Source organism: Bufo bufo, chromosome 1, assembly GCF_905171765.1.
Source record: "Bufo bufo chromosome 1, aBufBuf1.1, whole genome shotgun sequence".
Classification (NCBI taxonomy): domain Eukaryota; kingdom Metazoa; phylum Chordata; class Amphibia; order Anura; family Bufonidae; genus Bufo; species Bufo bufo.
The window spans coordinates 812,943,767-812,966,009 of NC_053389.1; the positions used below are offsets into that span (position 1 = coordinate 812,943,767).

General features: G+C 47.5%; 1 protein-coding gene across 1 annotated transcript in view; it reads right to left on the reverse strand.

Annotated features, from left to right (window-relative positions):
* The window catches only part of LOC120986585 (very-long-chain 3-oxoacyl-CoA reductase-B-like), a 61,889-nt gene that overhangs the window by 2,958 nt on the left and 36,688 nt on the right, over positions 1-22,243 (reverse strand). The window contains exons 7-9 of the mRNA XM_040415246.1: positions 19,683-19,717; positions 18,604-18,685; positions 10,871-10,936 (exon numbers count right to left, since the gene is read on the reverse strand). Of these exons, the coding sequence (XP_040271180.1) occupies positions 10,871-10,936; positions 18,604-18,685; positions 19,683-19,717 (183 nt within the window). The remainder of the gene's footprint in view (positions 1-10,870; positions 10,937-18,603; positions 18,686-19,682; positions 19,718-22,243) is intronic.

Consider the following 22,243-nt stretch of genomic DNA (forward strand, 5'->3'; position numbering starts at 1 on the left):
TAATCCCCATTACGGACAATCCGTTATTCCGACCAGGATCATCCGCTCTCTCCTTTATTAACAGTAAAAATATGTTCCCTTTAAGAGTCCACCATGTTCTCTCTCCAAAGGAACTATGAAACCCCTCAATTCAATTGTATCTGAATCTATATTGCCCCATCATCAATTTGAATATACTCAATTGCAACAATTTTTTTCCCCTCAGTAAAAAAATAAAATGACAGCTCAAGAACTGACTCTATTTGGAAATATTTGATTACAGTCCTCCACAAGAACCCATACAATTTCCATAGTATGTAAGCTTCTAGTATCTTGGAATTCTGGATACACCCCCCTTTTGCCAGGCATAGGAATACATTTTCTACTGCCCAATGGTCAAAATGTTTCACACATAACTCATCGATTGCTATCTACTAAAGCCCAAGAAGCATGCTATAAAGTATTGTCCAGGTGGCATTGAGTCCCAACTATCTTACATCAGTGGTATCTGACTGTTTCAAACAGCTATTGGCCTTGTGGCACCTTAGAAGGTACTATGACTCACATATGGTGGGGTTGTCCTCTTCTTAGTGGCTTTTGGGATGTGTTCCTGAATATTATCCACGTAGTAACAGGCACTCCTATCTCAAATAACCTGGAATCAGTGCATCTGTTTATGTTTGGCTTATCTCAACACCTCCTTCAGGCTGCCAAGACGATTATCCTATGCCACTGGCATTCCACTGATCCTCCCATGCCTGCTGAATGGCACGAGGAGATTGCTATAATGCAACTCATGGAAGAACTCTTCTCCCATATGCCCAAAGACAGAATTCTTTACGCTAGAACCTGTTTTTACTGGGAAACTTTCTGTCACATTCCCCTGAACTCCTCCCTTTATGCCTAATTTGCCATTTGCTGAGACCTATAGCAACCCAACTTTTCCCCAAAAGGCCTTTTTTTTCCATTCATCTCCCTTTTCACTCTCCTCTCTTTTTTTCTCTTTTTCTTCTCTTCTCTACCTTATATGTTCCTAACCGGTTTCCCACAACTTTCACTACCCTCCCTTGCCTTTTTTTACCTACTTTGCTACCCCCTGTTTTGCACACCATATTATCAGTGTCTAAAGGGCCCTTTACACTGCCAATCTGCCGGTGAAAGGTGCCGCTGATTACCCAGAGAACGAGCAAAATGCTCATTCATCAGGTGATAGGATCGTTTGTGCGGACATCTAAATCATCGTTTGTGGAAAGCAGACCATGCTGTCTAGACGGCACTCTGCTACCGGCAAACAATGAATCTGTATGGGGACGAGCGATGGCATTCGTGATCTCTCCTACCCATACTGTGGAGGAGATCGCTGCATGTAAATCCAGTGGTCAACTCCCCTGATGAGCAATTGTCAGGAAGGATCACTGTGTAAACCCTCTTATTGTCATGATATATTGTTCATACTTGTCTCATTATTTTACTTCCCTTATTGTTGATATTTACTTTTATTGTAAATGCAGCCTATCTTTGCACATCTTGTTATGCTATTTTAAATCAATAAACATTTGAATAATAAACAATAAAAAAATTGTAGATTGTGGGGAGCATATAGGTTTTTTTCTTGCATAGATATGGGTTTAAAATAAAATCCTGAAACCCTCCGCAATTTATTAATATCTTGAAGAACCAGTATTTCCTTAGTCCAACTTTATTGTTATGTACTTGTGATGAAATGTATACCTGAATCCCCCATAATTGGGGCTTACTGGCTATAGAGAAATATCAATAATAAGGAGAAAATGTGCAGTTCTTATTTGTATTTGGATTTTTATAGCTGGGATAAGACTATGCCATTGGAGAAGTGAAGTATTATACATGTGTATTTGGACTTACTCCATTGTAACTATGTCTATACCGGGTGGCTGGATGATGACCATGCCCCAGAAAAAGCCATTTGAGGGGAAAAACCTGGGTCGGCCTACGAGTCCCACATGGATTTTGATACTGAGTGCTCTTAACATTGTTTTTGCTTGTGATCATTTGGAATAAACATGTTACACAGTGTCCTCTGCTCTTGATTTAATGCAGATTTGAGAGTGTCCTGTGATAGGGAAGATCTGAGACTACTGGGATATACTGGACATGAGAAGTAGAGCTAAATAGCAGAAACCCCCCCCCCATTACATTGTATCTGTCCATCATCTTGGACATAACTACCCAGTGTTTGTAGCCTCAGAAGATTTTTCTGATAGACTTGTTACGTCTTTTTAGATACCTGGGGACACGTTTCTATTGTCTGGGGACATGGACGTATGTCCAGGGCCGGTGCAACCATATAGGCCAACTAGGCGTTCGCCTTGGGCGCCGGTCTGCTGGGGGAGCCCTGGTGGGCTCCCCCTGACTGGGGCTGCAGCCCTGGGTGAGCGGCTCTTGAGCCGCCCCCAGCGCCGTTACAGGGGGGCCAGGAGGTGGAGGTCCTTCTTAAATATGGCAGAGCAGGCATCTGCTTACCCTGATGGCAGGTGCCTGCTCTGCCAGTAAATTACTGGAGGAGAGGAGGCAGGCGGCAAGGGAGGCTGTTCTAGCAGCTCCCCACTCCTCCCTCGCGCGCCCTCTGTGATGCCGGAATATGACGTCATTCCGGCCCCGGTATACTAAACGGCGCGCTGGAGGACTGAGGAGCTGCACCACACCGGACCCCAGGGAGGTGAGTGTTTAAGTGTTTGACTGAGTGAGTGTCTGCCTGTGTATTTATGTCAGTGAGTGTATGTATGTCTGTCTTTCTGTCAGTAAATGTATGTGTGTCTGTCATTGAGTGTCTGTGTGTGTGTATGTCAGTGAGTGAGTGTATGTCAGTGAGTGTGGATGTCTGTCGGTCAGTAAGTGTCTGTGTGTTTGTCAGTGAGTATGTGTTTGTCTGCCAGTGAGTGTCTGTCAGTGAGTCTATGTCAGTGAGTGTATGTATGTCTGTCTTTCTGTCAGTAAATGTATGTGTGTCTGCCAGTGAGTGAGTGTCTGTCAGTGAGTGAGTGTCTGTCAGTGAGTTTCCGTGTGTGTGTGTGTGTTTCAGTGGGTAGGTGTGTGTCTGTCAGTGAGTGAGTGTGTGTCTGTCTGTCAGTGAGTGTGTGTCTGTCTGTCAGTGAGTGAGTGTCTGTCAGTGAGTTTCCGTGTGTGTGTGTGTGTGTGTTTCAGTGGGTAGGTGTGTGTCTGTCAGTGAGTGTGTGTCTGTCTGTCAGTGAGTGTATGTGTGTCTGTCAGTGAGTTTCTGTGTACGTCATTTAGTGAGTGTCTGAGTGCGTGCCTGTCAGTGTGTGTGTGTGTGTCAGTCAGTGAGTGACATGAGGGGGCAGCAAAAAGCCTTGCACCGGCCCTGCGTATGTCTTATTTGAACTGTATGGACTATGTAACTCTGTTTCTTGTTCTACTTCATATGAAATGAAAAGTGAAGTGGATTAAGCCCCTCTGTGCACCTGTGCTCCTCCTCCTTCTTCTCTGTCAACCCCTCCATCTCCTTCAGGTGAGAGGACTATGCAGGAACCTGGCCCTGTCAATCAAGAAGGAGGAGCTGGCAGAGGACGGAGGAGGATTAAAGGTGAGACCACCCTCAATGCAATGACCTGCTCATCTACATATTGGTTAAAAGTACTTTTTCTCCAGAATCATACAACAGATCGCTCCTCCTGGGGACAAATTTCCTTTAAATGCCTGAAATTATAGGACGAATTGACATGCGGTCAGTGCTTGCAGTACATTTTTTGGGCAGCACTAGGTGTGACTGGAGTATCAGATGCAGCATTTCTGACCATCATCACAGCATTTTTGGAACAAGGAGAAGAGGGGACATGTATGGAGTTTTGGTGCCTGCTCCTTAATCGTTACATTATTAAGTGAATGCTGTAAATTAAAGAACAGCAAGGGTTAATATGTCACATCATGGTAGTCTTCAGTTCTGGCCCTAGAGGTCATCAGAGAACCCCAGATAGTGTCAAGGACACAGGTTCTCTACTTCCATCTGATATCCACTGTAGAGATGTCCCGAACTATTCGCCGGCGAATAGTTCCCGGCGAACATTGCTTGTTCACGTTCGCCGCGGTGGGCGAACATATGCGATGTTCGGTCCGCCCCCTATTCGTCATCATTGTGTAAACTTTGACCCTGTACCTCACAGTCAGCAGACACATTCCAGCCAATCAGCAGCAGACCCTCCCTCCCAGACCCTCCCACCTCCTGGACAGCATCCATTTTAGATTCATTCGGAAGCAGTTGCCTGCCAGCGTGTGTGTCAGGCTCACAGCGTATACTGTGCCCACTTGCCCAGTGCCACCACTCATATCTGGTGTCACAGTAGCTTGCATTTAAAAAAAAAAAAAAAAAGTTTTTGGACTGTAATATAATAGCAGTCAGTTGCCTGCAAGCGTGTGTGTTTCATGCCCTGCAAGTGCACAGTGTCACCAGCGCAACTCATATCTGGTGTCACATTCGATTCCATTTAAAGAAAAACAACAATTTTGACTGAATAAATAGCAGTCAGTTACCTGCACGTGTTTGTGTGTTTAAGGCCCAGCTGCAAGCGCATAGTGTCACCAGCGCAACTCATATCTGGTGTCACAGTACCTTGCACACATAGTACAACTTAACGAATCTAAAAAAATGACAGGCAGAGGCAGGCCACCCCGCAGGGGCCATCGTGGTCGTGGTGCTGTGATTCCCTTTGGCCCTAGAATAATGCCCAGTGTTCAGGGGCCACGTACCCTGAACTCGAAAAGTTCTGAGGACATAGTTGACTGGCTAACACAGGACACCTAATCTTCTACAGCTTCCGCTCGGAACCTTGACGCACCATCCTCCTCCAGCTCAGCTTCGGGCACCTCTCAAGTTACCACTCGCCCGCCTGCCGCCACCACCAACACTAGCACCACAGCCGCTTCACTTGATCTGTCAGAGGAGTTATTTACACATCAGTTGGAAGAAATGAGTGATGCGCAACCATTATTGCCAGAGGATGTAGATAACAGGGATATGTCTCAGTCAGGCAGCATTACACACATGGACGTACTGTGTGATGATGATGATGTTGTACCCGCTGCTGCTTCCTTTGCTGAGTTGTCAGATACAAGTGAAGCGGTTGATGATGACGATGTGTCCGTGGATGTCACGTGGGTGCCCGCTCAAAGAGAAGAAGAACAGGGGGAAAGTTCAGATGGGGAGACAGAGAGGAGGAGACGAGATGGAAGCAGGGGGAGGTCGTCGCAAGGAGCTAGTGGCACAGTCAGACAGCAAGTATCGGCACCCGGGGTCAGCCAGACAGCACGCCAATCAACGCATGCTGTTGCCACCACCAGAATGCCGTCATTGCAGAGCTCAGCAGTGTGGCATTTTTTTTGTGTGTCTGCCTCTGACAACAGCGATGCCATTTGCAAACTGTGCCAAAAGAAACTGAGTCGTAGGAAGTCCAACACCCACCTAGGTACAACTGCTTTGCGAAGGCACATGATCTCAAATCACAAACGCCTATGGGATCAACACATGAGTACAAGCAGCACACAAACTCAAAGCCGCCATCCTGCTCCTGGTCCAGCCTCTTCAGCCACATCAACCACTGCTGTCCTCCCTGCCCCCTCTCAACCATCCGCCACTCCGCCTCTCGCCTTGAGCAGTTCCTGCTCATCTGCCCACAGTCAGGTGTCTGTCAAGGACATGTTTTAGCATAAGAAGCCAATGTCACAGAGTCACCCCCTTGCCCGGCGTCTGACAGCTGGCTTGTCGAAACTCTTAGCCCGCCACCTTTTACCATACAAGCTGGTGGAGTCTGAGGCCTTCAAAAAATTTGTAGCTATTGGGACACCGCAGTGGAAGGTACCCGGCCGAAATTTATTTTCACAAAAGGCAATCCCCAACCTGTACTCGATTGTGCAAAAGGAAGTCATGGCATGTCTGGCACACAGTGTTGGGGCAAGGGTCCATCTGACCACTGATACCTGGTCTGCAAAGCACGGTCAGGGCAGGTATATCACCTACACTGCACATTTGGTAAACCTGCTGACGGCTGCCAAGCATGGAATGCGTGGCTCTGCAGAGGAGTTGTTGACACCGCCACGACTTGCAGGCAGGCCTGCTGCCACCTCCTCTACTCCTCCTACTCCATCCTCTTCCATAACCTCCTCGGCTGAGTTCTCTTCTGCTGCTGCGTCTTGCTCCACATCAACGGCACCTCCCCAGCTCCCCAGGGGCTATTCCACATCCCGGATACGGCAGTGTCACGCAGTCTTGGGGTTGACTTGCCTGAAAGCAGAGAGTTACACCGGACCAGCACTCCTGTCCGCCCTGAACGCACAGGTGGATCAGTGGCTGACTCCGCACCAACTGGAGATCGGCAAAGTGGTGTGTGAAAACGGAAGCAATTTGTTGGCGGCATTGAATTTGGGCAAGTTGACACATGTGCCGTGCATGGTACATGTGTGTAATCTGATCGTACAACGCTTTGTGCATAAGTACCCAGGCTTACAGGCCATCCTGAAGCAGGCCAGGAAGGTGTGTGGCCGTTTCAGGCGTTCCTACACGGCCATGGCGCACTTTTCCGATATTCAGCGGCGAAACAAAATGCCAGTGAGGCGCTTGATTTGCGACAGCCTGACACGTTGGAATTCAACACTCCTAATGTTCGACCGCCTGCTCCAACAAGAAAAAGCTGTCAACGAGTATTTGTATGACCGGGGTGCTAGGACAGCCTCTGCGGAGCTGGGAATTTTTTTGCCACGTTACTGGACGCTCATGCGCAATGCCTGTAGGCTCATGCATCCTTTTGAGGAGGTGACAAACCTAGTCAGTCGCACCAAAGGCACCATCAGCGACATCATCCCATTTGTTATCTTCCTGGAGCGTGCCCTGCGAAGAGTGCTGGATCAGGCCGTAGATGAGCGTGAAGAGGAAGAGGAAGAGTTGTGGTCACCATCACCACCAGAAACAGCCTTATCAGCATCGCTTGCTGTACCTGCGGCAACGCTGGAAGAGGATTGTGAGGAAGAGGAGTCAGAGGAGGAATGTGGCTTTGAGGAGGAGGAGGAAGACCAACTACAACAGGCATCCCAGGGTGCTCGTTGTCACCTATCTGGTACCCGTGGTGTTGTACGTGGCTGGGGTGAAGAACATACCTTCAGTGAGATCACTGAGGACGAGGAACGGGACATGAGTAGCTCGGCATCCAACCTGCAAATGGGGTCTTTCATGCTGTTGTGCCTGTTGAGGGACCCTCGCATAAAAAGGCTGAAGGAGAACGACCTGTACTGGGTGGCCACGCTACTAGACCCCCAGTATAAGCAGAAAGTGCCTGAAATGTTACCGAATTACCGCAAGTCGAAAAGGATGCAGCAGTTCCAAAATAAATCAAAAAGTATGCTTCACACAGCCTATAAGGGTGATGTCACAGTACAACGGGAATCTAACAGGGGAAGAGGTGAAAAAAAAATCCTCCTCCTCCCACGACCACGCCGGCAAGGACAGGACGCTTTACAGACGTGTTGTTGATGGAGGACATGAAGAGCTTTTTAAGTCCTACGCATCGCTACAGCCCTTCGGGGTCCACCCTCAGAGAATGACTCGACCGACGGGTAGCAGACTACCTCGCCTTAACTGCAGATATCGACACTCTGAGGAGCGATGAACCCCTTGACTACTGGGTGTGCAGGCTTGACCTATGGCCTGAGCTATCCCAATTTGCGATAGAACTTCTGGCCTGCCCCGCTTCAAGTGTCCTGTCAGAAAGGACCTTCAGCACAGCAGGAGGTATTGTCACTGAGAAGAGAAGTCGCCTAGGTCAAAAAAGTCTAGATTACCTCACCTTTATTAAGATGAATGAGGGATGGATCCCGAAGGGACTGACAGTGGGCGATACATTCAACTAAAAAAGGCCTAGTGATGAGATGAGCTGCTTTGGGCTAAAAATGGTCCACACGCTGCTGTATTTTATCTCTGCATGCCGGATGACTTGCGTGACTTATCCGCCACCAACTAGGGTTCAAGCCGCAATGTTTTAGTGCACTTTCTGCCTGGGAAACAAACATAAATTTTTCAGGCATGTGTACATGCCTAATTTTTCTGGCCTCTGGTGCTGCACTGTGGCTTCAACCCCCCCCCCCCCCCCCCCCCCAAAAAAAAGGCACATACATGTGTCAATTCCCCTTCGTGATCGTTACCTTGTTGTGGTGAAGGGGCTTGCGTATCACAATGAAGCGACCACCTCTATGAGTGTGTTGGCAATGGCAATGTTGGCACACCCCAGATGATAAGGTCGTTGCTTCATTGTGAACAGACCAAAAGCGATCGGCTGGATAATTTTGCATAGAAAAAACATTAATTTTGTTTGTGATCATCTAAGGTGATCATTAAAGCCTACTAGGCCAACAATGGGCCCAAACTGCAGAATCATTGTTTTCTGGGTCACTTAACTGTCACTGAACTACCTCAGCACGACCATAGGCTTTGAAAAACCGCCATCGCCTGCAATCTCCCAAACGTGCGCACGAGCACAGTCATCACTACACCAAGATTGACGCATAGAGGAATAAAATTTGTCATGAGTGTGTCAACTATTGACAACTCTTTGCGGTTGTCTAAAATCTATTCCATACACCGGCCCCTGATAGGGGACGTAACAGGGATTACACTGATAGGAATAGTACAGTTGTGGCCAAAAGTTTTGAGAATGACACAAATATTAGTTTTCACAAAGTTTGCTGCTAAACTGCTTTTAGATCTTTGTTTCAGTTGTTTCTGTGATGTAGTGAAATATAATTACACGCACTTCATACGTTTCAAAGGCTTTCATCGACAATTACATGACATTTATGCAAAGAGTCAGTATTTGCAGTGTTGGCCCTTCTTTTTTAGGACCTCTGCAATTCGACTAGGCATGCTCTCAATAAACTTCTGGGCAAATTCCTGACTGATAGCAACCCATTCTTTCATAATCACTTCTTGGAGTTTGTCAGAATTAGTGGGTTTTTGTTTGTCCACCCGCCTCTTGAGGATTGACCACAAGTTCTCAATGGGATTAAGATCTGGGGAGTTTCCAGGCCATGGACCCAAAATGTCAACGTTTTGGTCCCCGAGCCACTTAGTTATCACTTTTGCCTTATGGCACGGTGCTCCATCGTGCTGGAAAATGCATTGTTCTTCACCAAACTGTAGTTGGATTGTTGGAAGAAGTTCCTGTTGGAGGGTGTTTTGGTGCCATTCTTTATTCATGGCTGTGTTTTTGGGCAAAATTGTGAGTGAGCCCACTCCCTTGGATGAGAAGCAACCCCACACATGAATGGTCTCAGGATGCTTTACTGTTGGCATGACACAGGACTGATGGTAGCGCTCACCTTTTCTTCTCCGGACAAGCCTTTTTCCAGATGCCCCAAACAATCGGAAAGAGGCTTCATCGGAGAATATGACTTTGCCCCAGTCCTCAGCAGTCCATTCACCATACTTTCTGCAGAAGATCAATCTGTCCCTGATGGTTTTTTTTGGAGAGAAGTGGCTTCTTTGCTGCCCTTCTTGACACCAGGCCATCTTCCAAAAGTCTTCGCCTCACTGTGCGTGCAGATGTGCTCACACCTGCCTGCTGCCATTCCTGAGCAAGCTCTGCACTGGTGGCACTCCGATCCCGCAGATGAATCCTCTTTAGGAGACGATCCTGGCGCTTGCTGGACTTTCTTGGACGCCCTGAAGCCTTCTTAACAAGAATTGAACCTCTTTCCTTGAAGTTCTTGATGATCCTATAAATTGTTGATTGAGGTGCAATCTTAGTAGCCACAATATCCTTGCCTGTGAAGCCATTTTTATGCAACGCAATGATGGCTGCACGCGTTTCTTTGCAGGTCACCATGGTTAACAATGGAAGAACAATGATTTCAAGCATCACCCTCCTTGTAACATGTCAAGTCTGCCATTTTAACCCAATCAGCCTGACATAATGATCTCCAGCCTTGTGCTCGTCAACATTCTCACCTGAGTTAACAAGACGATTACTGAAATGATCTCAGCAGGTCCTTTAATGACAGCAATGAAATGCAGTGGAAAGGTTTTTTTGGGATTAAGTTAATTTTCATGGCAAAGAAGGACTGTGCAATTCATCTGATCACTCTTCATAACATTCTGGAGTATATGCAAATTGCTATTATAAAAACTTAAGCAGCAACTTTTCCAATTTCCAATATTTATGTAATTCTCAAAACTTTTGGCCACGACTGTACTACTTAACACACCACTCATATCTGGTGGCACATTAGATCGCACGCGCAGTGCCCCAAATTGGACGTAGGAGGACCGACCAAGCATCTTTTTCCATCTCCCGGTTCCTAAAATCTATTCCATATACACGTCCCCTGATAGGGAACATAACAGGGATTAAACTGATAAGAATAGTACTACTTAACACACAGTACTGTGTTACTTTATGTTGTATTGCTAAAATTGCTAGAATTGACGAATATAGCACTATATTCTCAATATTCGTTATATTCTAGCAATACAACCATTAGGAACTCAGATCTAAGATGTAATCGCAATGCGATTAATACAGGTTATATTAATCGCATTGCGAATTTAACTCACCAGACTCTGCGTCAACTACATAATTTTCCATGGGAGTTTTGCCATGGATCCCCCTCCGGCATGCCACAGTCCAGGTGTTAGTCCCCTTGAAACAACTTTTCCATCACTATTGTGGCCAGAAAGAGTCCCTGTGGGTTTTAAAATTCGCCTGTCTATTGAAGTCTATGGCGATTCGCCCGGTTCGCCCATTCGCGAACATTTGCGGAAATTCACGTTCGCGAACGGAAAATTTTATGTTCGCGGCATCTCTAATCCACTGTAGTATGTGTGATTGACAGCTAATGGAGGTAATACTGTTACCTGAACTATAATCCCATCATGTTTGTACTCGTAGTAGAGGGAGCGGGAGAAGAAGTCCACAAAAGCCTAAAAAAGAGACAGCATGATGATGAGATGATGAAGGTGAAGGCGACAGTCATAATAACAATAGTAAAAGTAATGGTTAAAAGCGGACTGGGAACTTAAAGTAGCCCTGGAAAAAAAAAAAAGTGGCCCGATATTGTAGGCGGGTCGAAATTTACGGAGCAACAACAGAAGTAGGCAGGTCCAGCAATACCACAGTGCAGCACAATATACTGCCCCAGCAGAACCAAATACCACAGTGCGGCACAATATACTGCCCCAGCAGAACCAAACATCACAGTGCAGCACAATATACTGCCCTAGCAGAACCAAACACCACAGTGCGGCACAATATACTGCCCCAGCATAACCAAATATCAAAGTGCAGCACAATATACTGCCCCATCAGAACCAAACACCACAGTGCAGCACAATATACTGCCCCAGCAGAACCAGATACCACAGTGCAGCACAATATACTGCCCCAGCAGAACCAAATACCACAGTGCAGCACAATATACTGCCCCAGCAGAACCAATTACCACAGTGCAGCACAATATACTGCCCCAGAAGAACCAAATACCACAGTGCAGAACAATATACTGCCCCAGCATAACCACATACCACAGTGCAGCACAATATACTGCCCTAGCAGAACCAAATACCACAGCGCAGCACAATGTAGTGCACAATGTACTGCCCCAGCAGAACCAGATACTACAATGCAGCACAATATACTGCCCCAGCAGAACCAGATACTACAATGCAGCACAATATACTGCCCCAGCAGAACCAGATACCACAGTGCAGCACAATATACTGCCCCAGCAGAACCAAATACCACAGTGCGGCACAATATACTGCCCCAGCAGAACCAAACATCACAGTGCAGCACAATATACTGCCCTAGCAGAACCAAACACCACAGTGCGGCACAATATACTGCCCCAGCATAACCAAATATCAAAGTGCAGCACAATATACTGCCCCATCAGAACCAAACACCACAGTGCAGCACAATATACTGCCCCAGCAGAACCAGATACCACAGTGCAGCACAATATACTGCCCCAGCAGAACCAAATACCACAGTGCAGCACAATATACTGCCCCAGCAGAACCAATTACCACAGTGCAGCACAATATACTGCCCCAGAAGAACCAAATACCACAGTGCAGAACAATATACTGCCCCAGCATAACCACATACCACAGTGCAGCACAATATACTGCCCTAGCAGAACCAAATACCACAGCGCAGCACAATGTACTGCCCCAGCAGAACCAGATACTACAATGCAGCACAATATACTGCCCCAGCAGAACCAGATACTACAATGCAGCACAATATACTGCCCCAGCAGAACCAGATACCACAGTGCAGCACAATATACTGCCCCAGCAGAACCAGATACTACAATGCAGCACAATATACTGCCCCAGCAGAACCAGATACCACAGTGCAGCACAATATACTGCCCCAGCAGAACCAATTACCACAGTGCAGCACAATATACTGCCCCAGCAGGACCAAATACCACAGTGCAGCACAATATACTGCCCCAGCAGAACCAAATACCACAGTGCAGCACAATATACTGCCCCAGCAGAACCAAATACCACAGTGCAGCACAATATACTGCCCCAGCAGAACCAAATACCACAGTGCAGCACAATATACTGCCCCAGCAGAACCAAATACCACAGTGCAGCACAATATACTGCCCCAGCAGAACCAAATACCACAGTGCAGCACAATATACTGCCCCAGCATAACCAAATACCAAAGTGCAGCACAATATACTGCCCCAGCAGAACCAGATACCACAGTGCAGCACAATATACTGCCCCAGCAGAACCAGATACTACAGTGCAGCACAATATACTGCCCCAGCAGAACCAAATACCAAAGTGCAGCACAATATACTGCCCCATCAGAACCAAACACCACAGTGCAGCACAATATACTGCCCCAGCAGAACCAGATACCACAGTGCAGCACAATATACTGCCCCCGCAGAACCAAATACCACAGTGCAGCACAATATACTGCCCCAGCAGAACCAATTACCACAGTGCAGCACAATATACTTCCCCAGAAGAACCAAATACCACAGTGCAGAACAATATACTCCCCCAGCATAACCACATACCACAGTGCAGCACAATATACTGCCCCAGCAGAACCAAATACCACAGCGCAGCACAATGTAGTGCACAATGTACTGCCCCAGCAGAACCAGATACTACAATGCAGCACAATATACTGCCCCAGCAGAACCAAATACCAAAGTGCAGCACAATATACTGCCCCAGCAGAACCAAATACCACAGTGCAGCACAATATACTGCCCCAGCAGAACCAGATACCACAGTGCAGCACAATATACTGCCCCAGCAGAACCAATTACCACAGTGCAGCACAATATACTTCCCCAGAAGAACCAAATACCACAGTGCAGAACAATATACTCCCCCAGCATAACCACATACCACAGTGCAGCACAATATACTGCCCCAGCAGAACCAAATACCACAGCGCAGCACAATGTAGTGCACAATGTACTGCCCCAGCAGAACCAGATACTACAATGCAGCACAATATACTGCCCCAGCAGAACCAAATACCACAGTGCAGCACAATATACTGCCCCCAGCAGAACCAATTACCACAGTGCAGCACAATATACTGCCCCAGCAGAACCAAATACCACAGTGCAGCACAATATACTGCCCCAGCAGAACCAAATACCACAGTGCAGCACAATATACTGCCCCAGCAGAACCAATTACCACAGTGCAGCACAATATACTGCCCCAGCAGGACCAAATACCACAGTGCAGCACAATATACTGCCCCAGCAGAACCAAATACCACAGTGCAGGTCAATATACTGCCCCCAGCAGAACCAATTACCACAGTGCAGCACAATATACTGCCCCAGCAGAACCAAATACCACAGTGCAGCACAATATACTGCCCCAGCAGAACCAAATACCACAGTGCAGCACAATATACTGCCCCAGCAGAACCAAATACCACAGTGCAGCACAATATACTGCTCCAGCAGAACCAAATACCACAGTGCAGCACAATATACTGCCCCAGCAGAACCAAATATCACAGTGCAGCACAATATACTGCCCCAGCAGAACCAAATACCACAGTGCAGCACAATATACTGCCCCAGCAGAACCAAATACCACAGTGCAGCACAATATACTGCCCCAGCAGAACCAAATACCACAGTGCAGCACAATATACTGCCCCAGCAGAACCAGATACCACAGTGCAGCACAATATACTGCCCCAGCAGAACCAAATACCACAGTGCAGGTCAATATACTGCCCCCAGCAGAACCAATTACCACAGTGCAGCACAATATACTGCCCCAGCAGAACCAAATACCACAGTGCAGCACAATATACTGCCCCAGCAGAACCAAATACCACAGTGCAGCACAATATACTGCCTCAACAGAACCAAATACCACAGTGCAGCACAATATACTGCCCCAGCAGAACCAAATACCAAAGTGCAGCACAATATACTGCCCCATTAGAACCAAACACCACAGTGCAGCACAATATACTGCCCCAGCAGAACCAAATACCACAGTGCAGCACAATATACTGCCCCAGCAGAACCAGATACCACAGTGCAGCACAATATACTGCCCCAGCAGAACCAGATACCACAGTGCAGCACAATATACTGCCCCAGCAGAACCAAATACCACAGTGCAGCACAATATACTGCCCCAGCAGAACCAATTACCAAAGTGCAGCACAATATACTGCCCCAGCAGAACCAAATACCACAGTACAGCACAATATACTGCCCCACTAGAACCAAATACCACAGTGCAGAACAATATACTGCCCCAGCATAACCACATACCACAGTGCAGCACAATATACTGCCCCAGCAGAACCAAATACCACAGCGCAGCACAATGTAGTGCACAATGTACTGCCCCAGCAGAACCAGATACTACAATGCAGCACAATATACTGCCCCAGCAGAACCAAATACCACAGTGCAGCACAATATACTGCCCCAGCAGAACCAGATACCACAGTGCAACACAATATACTGCCCCCAGCAGAACCAATTACCACAGTGCAGCACAATATACTGCCCCAGCAGAACCAAATACCACAGTGCAGCACAATATACTGCCCCAGCAGAACCAAATACCACAGTGCAGGTCAATAAACTGCCCCAGCAGAACCAAATACCACAGTGCAGCACAATATACTGCCCCAGCAGAACCAAATACCACAGTGCAGCACAATATACTGCCACAGCAGAACCAAATACCACAGTGCAGCACAATATACTGCCCCAGCAGGACCAAATACCACAGTGCAGCACAATATACTGCCCCAGCAGAACCAAATACCACAGTGCAGCACAATATACTGCTCCAGCAGAACCAAATACCACAGTGCAGCACAATATACTGCCCCAGCAGAACCAAATATCACAGTGCAGCACAATATACTGCCCCAGCAGAACCAAATACCACAGTGCAGCACAATATACTGCCCCAGCAGAACCAAATACCACAGTGCAGCACAATATACTGCCCCAGCAGAACCAAATACCACAGTGCAGCACAATATACTGCCCCAGCAGAACCAAATACCACAGTGCAGGTCAATATACTGCCCCCAGCAGAACCAATTACCACAGTGCAGCACAATATACTGCCCCAGCAGAACCAAATACCACAGTGCAGCACAATATACTGCCCCAGCAGAACCAAATACCACAGTGCAGCACAATATACTGCCGCAGCAGAACCAGATACCATAGTGCAGCACAATATACTGCCCCAGCAGAACCAGATACCACAGTGCAGCACAATATACTGCCCCAGCAGAACCAAATACCACAGTGCAGCACAATATACTGCCCCAGCAGAACCAATTACCACAGTGCAGCACAATATACTGCCCCCAGCAGAACCAATTACCACAGTGCAGCACAATATACTGCCCCAGCAGAACCAAATACCACAGTGCAGCACAATATACTGCCCCAGCAGAACCAATTACCACAGTGCAGCACAATATACTGCCCCAGCAGAACCAAATACCACAGTGCAGGTCAATATACTGCCCCCAGCAGAACCAATTACCACAGTGCAGCACAATATACTGCCCCAGCAGAACCAAATACCACAGTGCAGCACAATATACTGCCCCAGCAGAACCAAATACCACAGTGCAGCAAAATATACTGCCCCAGCAGAACCAAATACCACAGTGCAGTACAATATGCTGCCCCAGCAGAACCAAATACCACAGTGCAGGTCAATATACTGCCCCAGCAGAACCAGATACCACAGTGCAGCACAATATACTGCCCCAGCAGAACCAGATACAACAGTGCAGCACAATATACAGCCCCAGCAGAACCAAATACCACAGTGCAGCACAATATACTGCCCCAGCAGAACCAAATACCACAGTGCAGCACAATATACTGCCCCAGCAGAACCAAATACCACAGTGCAGCACAATATACTGCCCCAGCAGAACCAAATACCACAGTGCAGCACAATATACTGCCCCAACAGAACCAGATACCACAGTGCAGCACAATATACTGCCCCAGCAGAACCAGATACCACAGTGCAGCACAATATACTGCCCCAGCAGAACAAAATACCACAGTGCAGCACAATATACTGCCCCAACAGAACCAGATACCACAGTGCAGCACAATATACTGCCCCAGCAGAACCAAATACCACAGTGCAGCACAATATACTGCCCCAGCAGAACCAATTACCACAGTGCAGCACAATATACTGCCCCAGCAGAACCAGATACCACAGTGCAACATAATATACTGCCCCAGCAGAACCAATTACCACAGTGCAGCACAATATACTGCCCCAGCAGGACCAAATACCACAGTGCAGCACAATATACTGCCCCAGCAGAACCAAATACCACAGTGCAGCACAATATACTGCCCCAGCAGAACCAAATATCACAGTGCAGCACAATATACTGCCCCAGCAGAACCAGATACCACAGTGCAGCACAATATACTGCCCCAGCAGAACCAAATACCACAGTGCAGCACAGTATACTGCCCCCAGCAGAACCAGATACCACAGTGCAGCACAATATACTGCCCCAGCAGAACCAAATACCACAGTGCAGTACAATATGCTGCCTTAGCAGAACCAAATACCACAGTGCAGGTCAATATACTGCCCCCAGCAGAACCAGATACCACAGTGCAGCACAATATACTGCCCCAGCAGAACCAAATACCACAGGGCAGCACAATATACTGCCCCAGCAGAACCAAATACCACAGTGCAGCACAATATACTGCCCCAGCAGAACCAAATACCACAGTGCAGTACAATATGCTGCCCCAGCAGAACCAAATACCACAGTGCAGGTCAATATACTGCCCCCAGCAGAACCAATTACCACAGTGCAGCACAATATACTGCCCCAGCAGAACCAAATACCACAGTGCAGCACAATATACTGCCCCAGCAGAACCAAATACCACAGTGCAGCTCAATATACTGCCCCAGCAGAACCAAATACCACAGTGCAGCACAATATACTGCCCCAGCAGAACCAAACACCACAGTGCAGCACAATATACTGCCCCAGCAGAACCAAATACCACAGTGCAGCACAATATACTGCCCCAGCAGAACCAGATACCACAGTGCAGCACAATATACTGCCCCAGCAGAACCAGATACCACAGTGCAGCATAATATACTGCCCCAGCAGAACCAAATACCACAGTGCAGCAGAATATACTGTCACTCACGCCCCAGTATAAAACCATATCATCATCCTGAGCATAGCCATACAGGGTGTGATGTTTCTACATTAATCAATGCTGAGAGCATTAGATCTTTATGTACCTGGCTGGCGGCCAAGAGAAGGGCTTATGGTTGAAAAAACCACAGCACTCAGTAGATTCTTTTAATTGAACTCTTCCCTGGTGGCGTTCCTCCATCCAACAGCGCAGTCTACTGCTTCATGATCTGGCCGTGAACAAGGTCCTGGGAGAGGACAGAAACGTTGGACACTGTATAACCTTCTTTTGGATGGAGAGATAAACACAGAAGCGTTCAATTAAAAGACTCTATGGAGTGCTGTGTTTTTATTGACTATTTGATGAGTGTAAACACCCGACCACTGAGGGCCAACCATCGAGCTTCTATAAGAGGAGGGCTTAGGAGGCCCACAGGGAGTCAGAAAATGTCCCTGGCCGGCCCGCCAATGGGAATGGTGATCATGCTGATAATGATAGTGATGTGGGTGATTATAGCGACGACTATAGTATAATGATAGTGATAATGAAAATTCTATCGATGATTGTGCTTATAATGATGATACGCTAATTGCTATATTCACCACTGTCCCGATCTTCATCATCATCATCACTTTAACCATCAGTATCACTAAACTTATCATCTCTAATCTTACTAACATCATCATCAGTAGAGTTAGCAATGTTACTCCTATCATCATCACCGCTACTTTGATTACCAACATCATCATTATCACCCACATCCCTATAATTACCATACAAACCTGAAGAGACTCCAAGTGCCACCACACATGAGGCTAATCAATATACCACAGGTGGACACAGATTGGGCATATGCTTTATATGAGATACTACAGGTACCTTAGATGCACCATACATCGCTGACATTGGATAAGGACGGTTTCCAGCAGCGGAGGAGAGGTTTATGATCAGTCCTTTCTTCCTAAGAAAGAGAGGTCAATGCCAGTCAGTGACCATCAGCTTCACGGTTTTCACATTTTCCAGCTCCCAGCGATATAGGGCATTTTTTATTTTTTATGGTAGATCTCGATTGTACAGTGGAGAGGTTTTCCAGGCCATGGCACTGCCGCTGGGTGAAGCCCAGTGAAGGTTGAGGCAGGTAATACTTTTACAACTTCATGATGACCTCCACTGTCTTACTAGTGTTGGAGAAGTATGTAGACTGAAGGCAGTGGCTAACATAGTGAAGTAAGGGCCACATAGCAAGGATCAAACCAGGCCCCCCACACACAGGACAGAAGGGTTTCCACCCAAACCCCTTTCAATGACTAGTGGGCCATTTTTTCCACTGCCTCATTTGCTAAAAGTAGTTCCTTTAGAAGATAGAGACCTGACCAAGTTTCCAACCCCAGTAGAAGAGGAGATGATCCCAACTGGGCCCCCTCTTGCCCTGGCCACATAACGGTAGTTACACTGAAGGTCGGTTCATCCTGCCCCAAGTATCACTGGAGGGGAGTCCTTCAAGATCCTTACTATGGACATTTGAATGATACTTGAGGTTGCTTCCAGTCATTGGTACAGTAGGTCTTGACTCACGTACAACATTGTTAATTGTGATCTCTACGACCAAGCAAAATGAGCCCAAGGTTAACAAGGCTCTGTCCTCATGGAAGTTCATGGACGATCCTGTCCCACCAGGTCCTTAATTAATAATAACCACTCTGTTCTACCAGGGCTGAGCAGAAGGAGGTATTATTAGGGGGAGATGTATAGTCTCTAACAGCAAGCAGAGGCATTGAAAACATTAAAACATAAAGAATACTGGAAAGTTGTAGAATTTCACTTATACAGAGATAAATTATAGTGTATGTACCTCTGCACTGAGCGCAACTGGAGAGCAAGAGAAAGGATGAAGATACAAATGTAACAACATTAAGTCTCCACCCCCAACAGAGACAGAGAGACAGACACCGACATACCTCAGCAACATCTTAGGGAGAATAATCTTGGTCATCTGAAAAACAATAGAAATGTGATACATTTTAAAACAAAACTGATTGTTCTATATCACCCTTCAGGAGGAGGAGCAGACTCATAGCTCCTTCTATATGTATCACCCTGCAGGAGGAGGGGCAGACTCATAGCTCCTTCTATATGTATCACCCTGCAGGAGGAGGAGCAGACTCATAGCTCCTTCTATATGTATCACCCTGCAGGAGGAGGGGCAGACTCATAGCTCCTTCTATATGTATCACCCTGCAGGAGGAGGGGCAGACTCATAGCTCCTTCTATATGTATCACCCTGCAGGAGGAGGAGCAGACTCATAGCTCCTTCTATATGTATCACCCTGCAGGAGGAGGGGCAGACTCATAGCTCCTTCTATATGTATCACCCTGCAGGAGGAGGAGGGGCAGACTCATAGCTCCTTCTATATGTATCACCCTGCAGGAGGAGGGGCAGACTCATAGCTCCTTCTATATGTATCACCCTGCAGGAGGAGGGGCAGACTCATAGCTCCTTCTATATGTATCACCCTGCAGGAGGAGGAGCAGACTCATAGCTCCTTCTATATGTATCACCCTGCAGGAGGAGGGGCAGACTCATAGCTCCTTCTATATGTATCACCCTGCAGGAGGAGGGGCAGACTCATAGCTCCTTCTATATGTATCACCCTGCAGGAGGAGGAGGGGCAGACTCATAGCTCCTTCTATATGTATCACCCTGCAGGAGGAGGGGCAGACTCATAGCTCCTTCTATATGTATCACCCTGCAGGAGGAGGGGCAGACTCATAGCTCCTTCTATATGTATCACCCTGCAGGAGGAGGAGCAGACTCATAGCTCCTTCTATATGTATCACCCTGCAGGAGGAGGAGCAGACTCATAGCTCCTTCTATATGTATCACCCTGCAGGAGGAGGGGCAGACTCATAGCTCCTTCTATATGTATCACCCTGCAGGGGGAGGGGCAGACTCATAGCTCCTTCTATATGTATCACCCTGCAGGAGGAGGAGCAGACTCATAGCTCCTTCTATATGTATCACCCTGCAGGAGGAGGGGCAGACTCATAGCTCCTTCTATATGTATCACCCTGCAGGAGGAGGGGCAGACTCATAGCTCCCTTCTATATGTATCACCCTGCAGGAGGAGGGGCAGACTCATAGCTCCTTCTATATGTATCACCCTGCAGGAGGAGGAGCAGACTCATAGCTCCTTCTATATGTATCACCCTGCAGGAGGAGGGGCAGACTCATAGCTCCTTCTATATGTATCACCCTGCAGGAGGAGGAGCAGACTCATAGCTCCTTCTATATGTATCACCCTGCAGGAGGAGGAGCAGACTCATAGCTCCTTCTATATGTATCACCCTGCAGGAGGAGGGGCAGACTCATAGCTCCTTCTATATGTATCACCCTGCAGGAGGAGGGGCAGACTCATAGCTCCTTCTATATGTATCACCCTACAGGAGGAGGAGCAGACTCATAGCTCCTTCTATATGTATCACCCTGCAGGAGGAGGAGCAGACTCATAGCTCCTTCTATATGTATCACCCTGCAGGAGGAGGGGCAGACTCATAGCTCCACTCTATATGTATCACCCTGCAGGAGGAGGGGCAGACTCATAGCTCCTTCTATATGTATCACCCTGCAGGAGGAGGAGCAGACTCATAGCTCCTTCTATATGTATCACCCTGCAGGAGGAGGAGCAGACTCATAGCTCCTTCTATATGTATCACCCTGCAGGAGGAGGAGCAGACTCATAGCTCCTTCTATATGTATCACCCTGCAGGAGGAGGAGCAGACTCATAGCTCCTTCTATCTGTATCACCCTGCAGGAGGAGGAGCAGACTCATAGCTCCTTCTATATGTATCACCCTGCAGGAGGAGGGGCAGACTCATAGCTCCTTCTATATGTATCACCCTGCAGGAGGAGGAGCAGACTCATAGCTCCTTCTATATGTATCACCCTGCAGGAGGAGGGGCAGACTCATAGCTCCTTCTATATGTATCACCCTGCAGGAGGAGGAGCAGACTCATAGCTCCTTCTATATGTATCACCCTGCAGGAGGAGGGGCAGACTCATAGCTCCTTCTATATGTATCACCCTGCAGGGGGAGGGGCAGATTCATAGCTCCTTCTATATGTATCACCCTGCAGGAGGAGGAGCAGACTCATAGCTCCTTCTATATGTATCACCCTGCAGGAGGAGGGGCAGACTCATAGCTCCTTCTATATGTATCACCCTGCAGGAGGAGGGGCAGACTAATAGCTCCTTCTATATGTATCACCCTGCAGGGGGAGGGGCAGATTCATAGCTCCTTCTATATGTATCACCCTGCAGGAGGAGGAGCAGACTCATAGCTCCTTCTATATGTATCACCCTGCAGGAGGAGGAGCAGACTCATAGCTCCTTCTATATGTATCACCCTGCAGGAGGAGGAGCCGACTCATAGCTCCTTCTATATGTATCACCCTGCAGGAGGAGGGGCAGACTCATAGCTCCTTCTATATGTATCACCCTGCAGGAGGAGGGGCAGACTC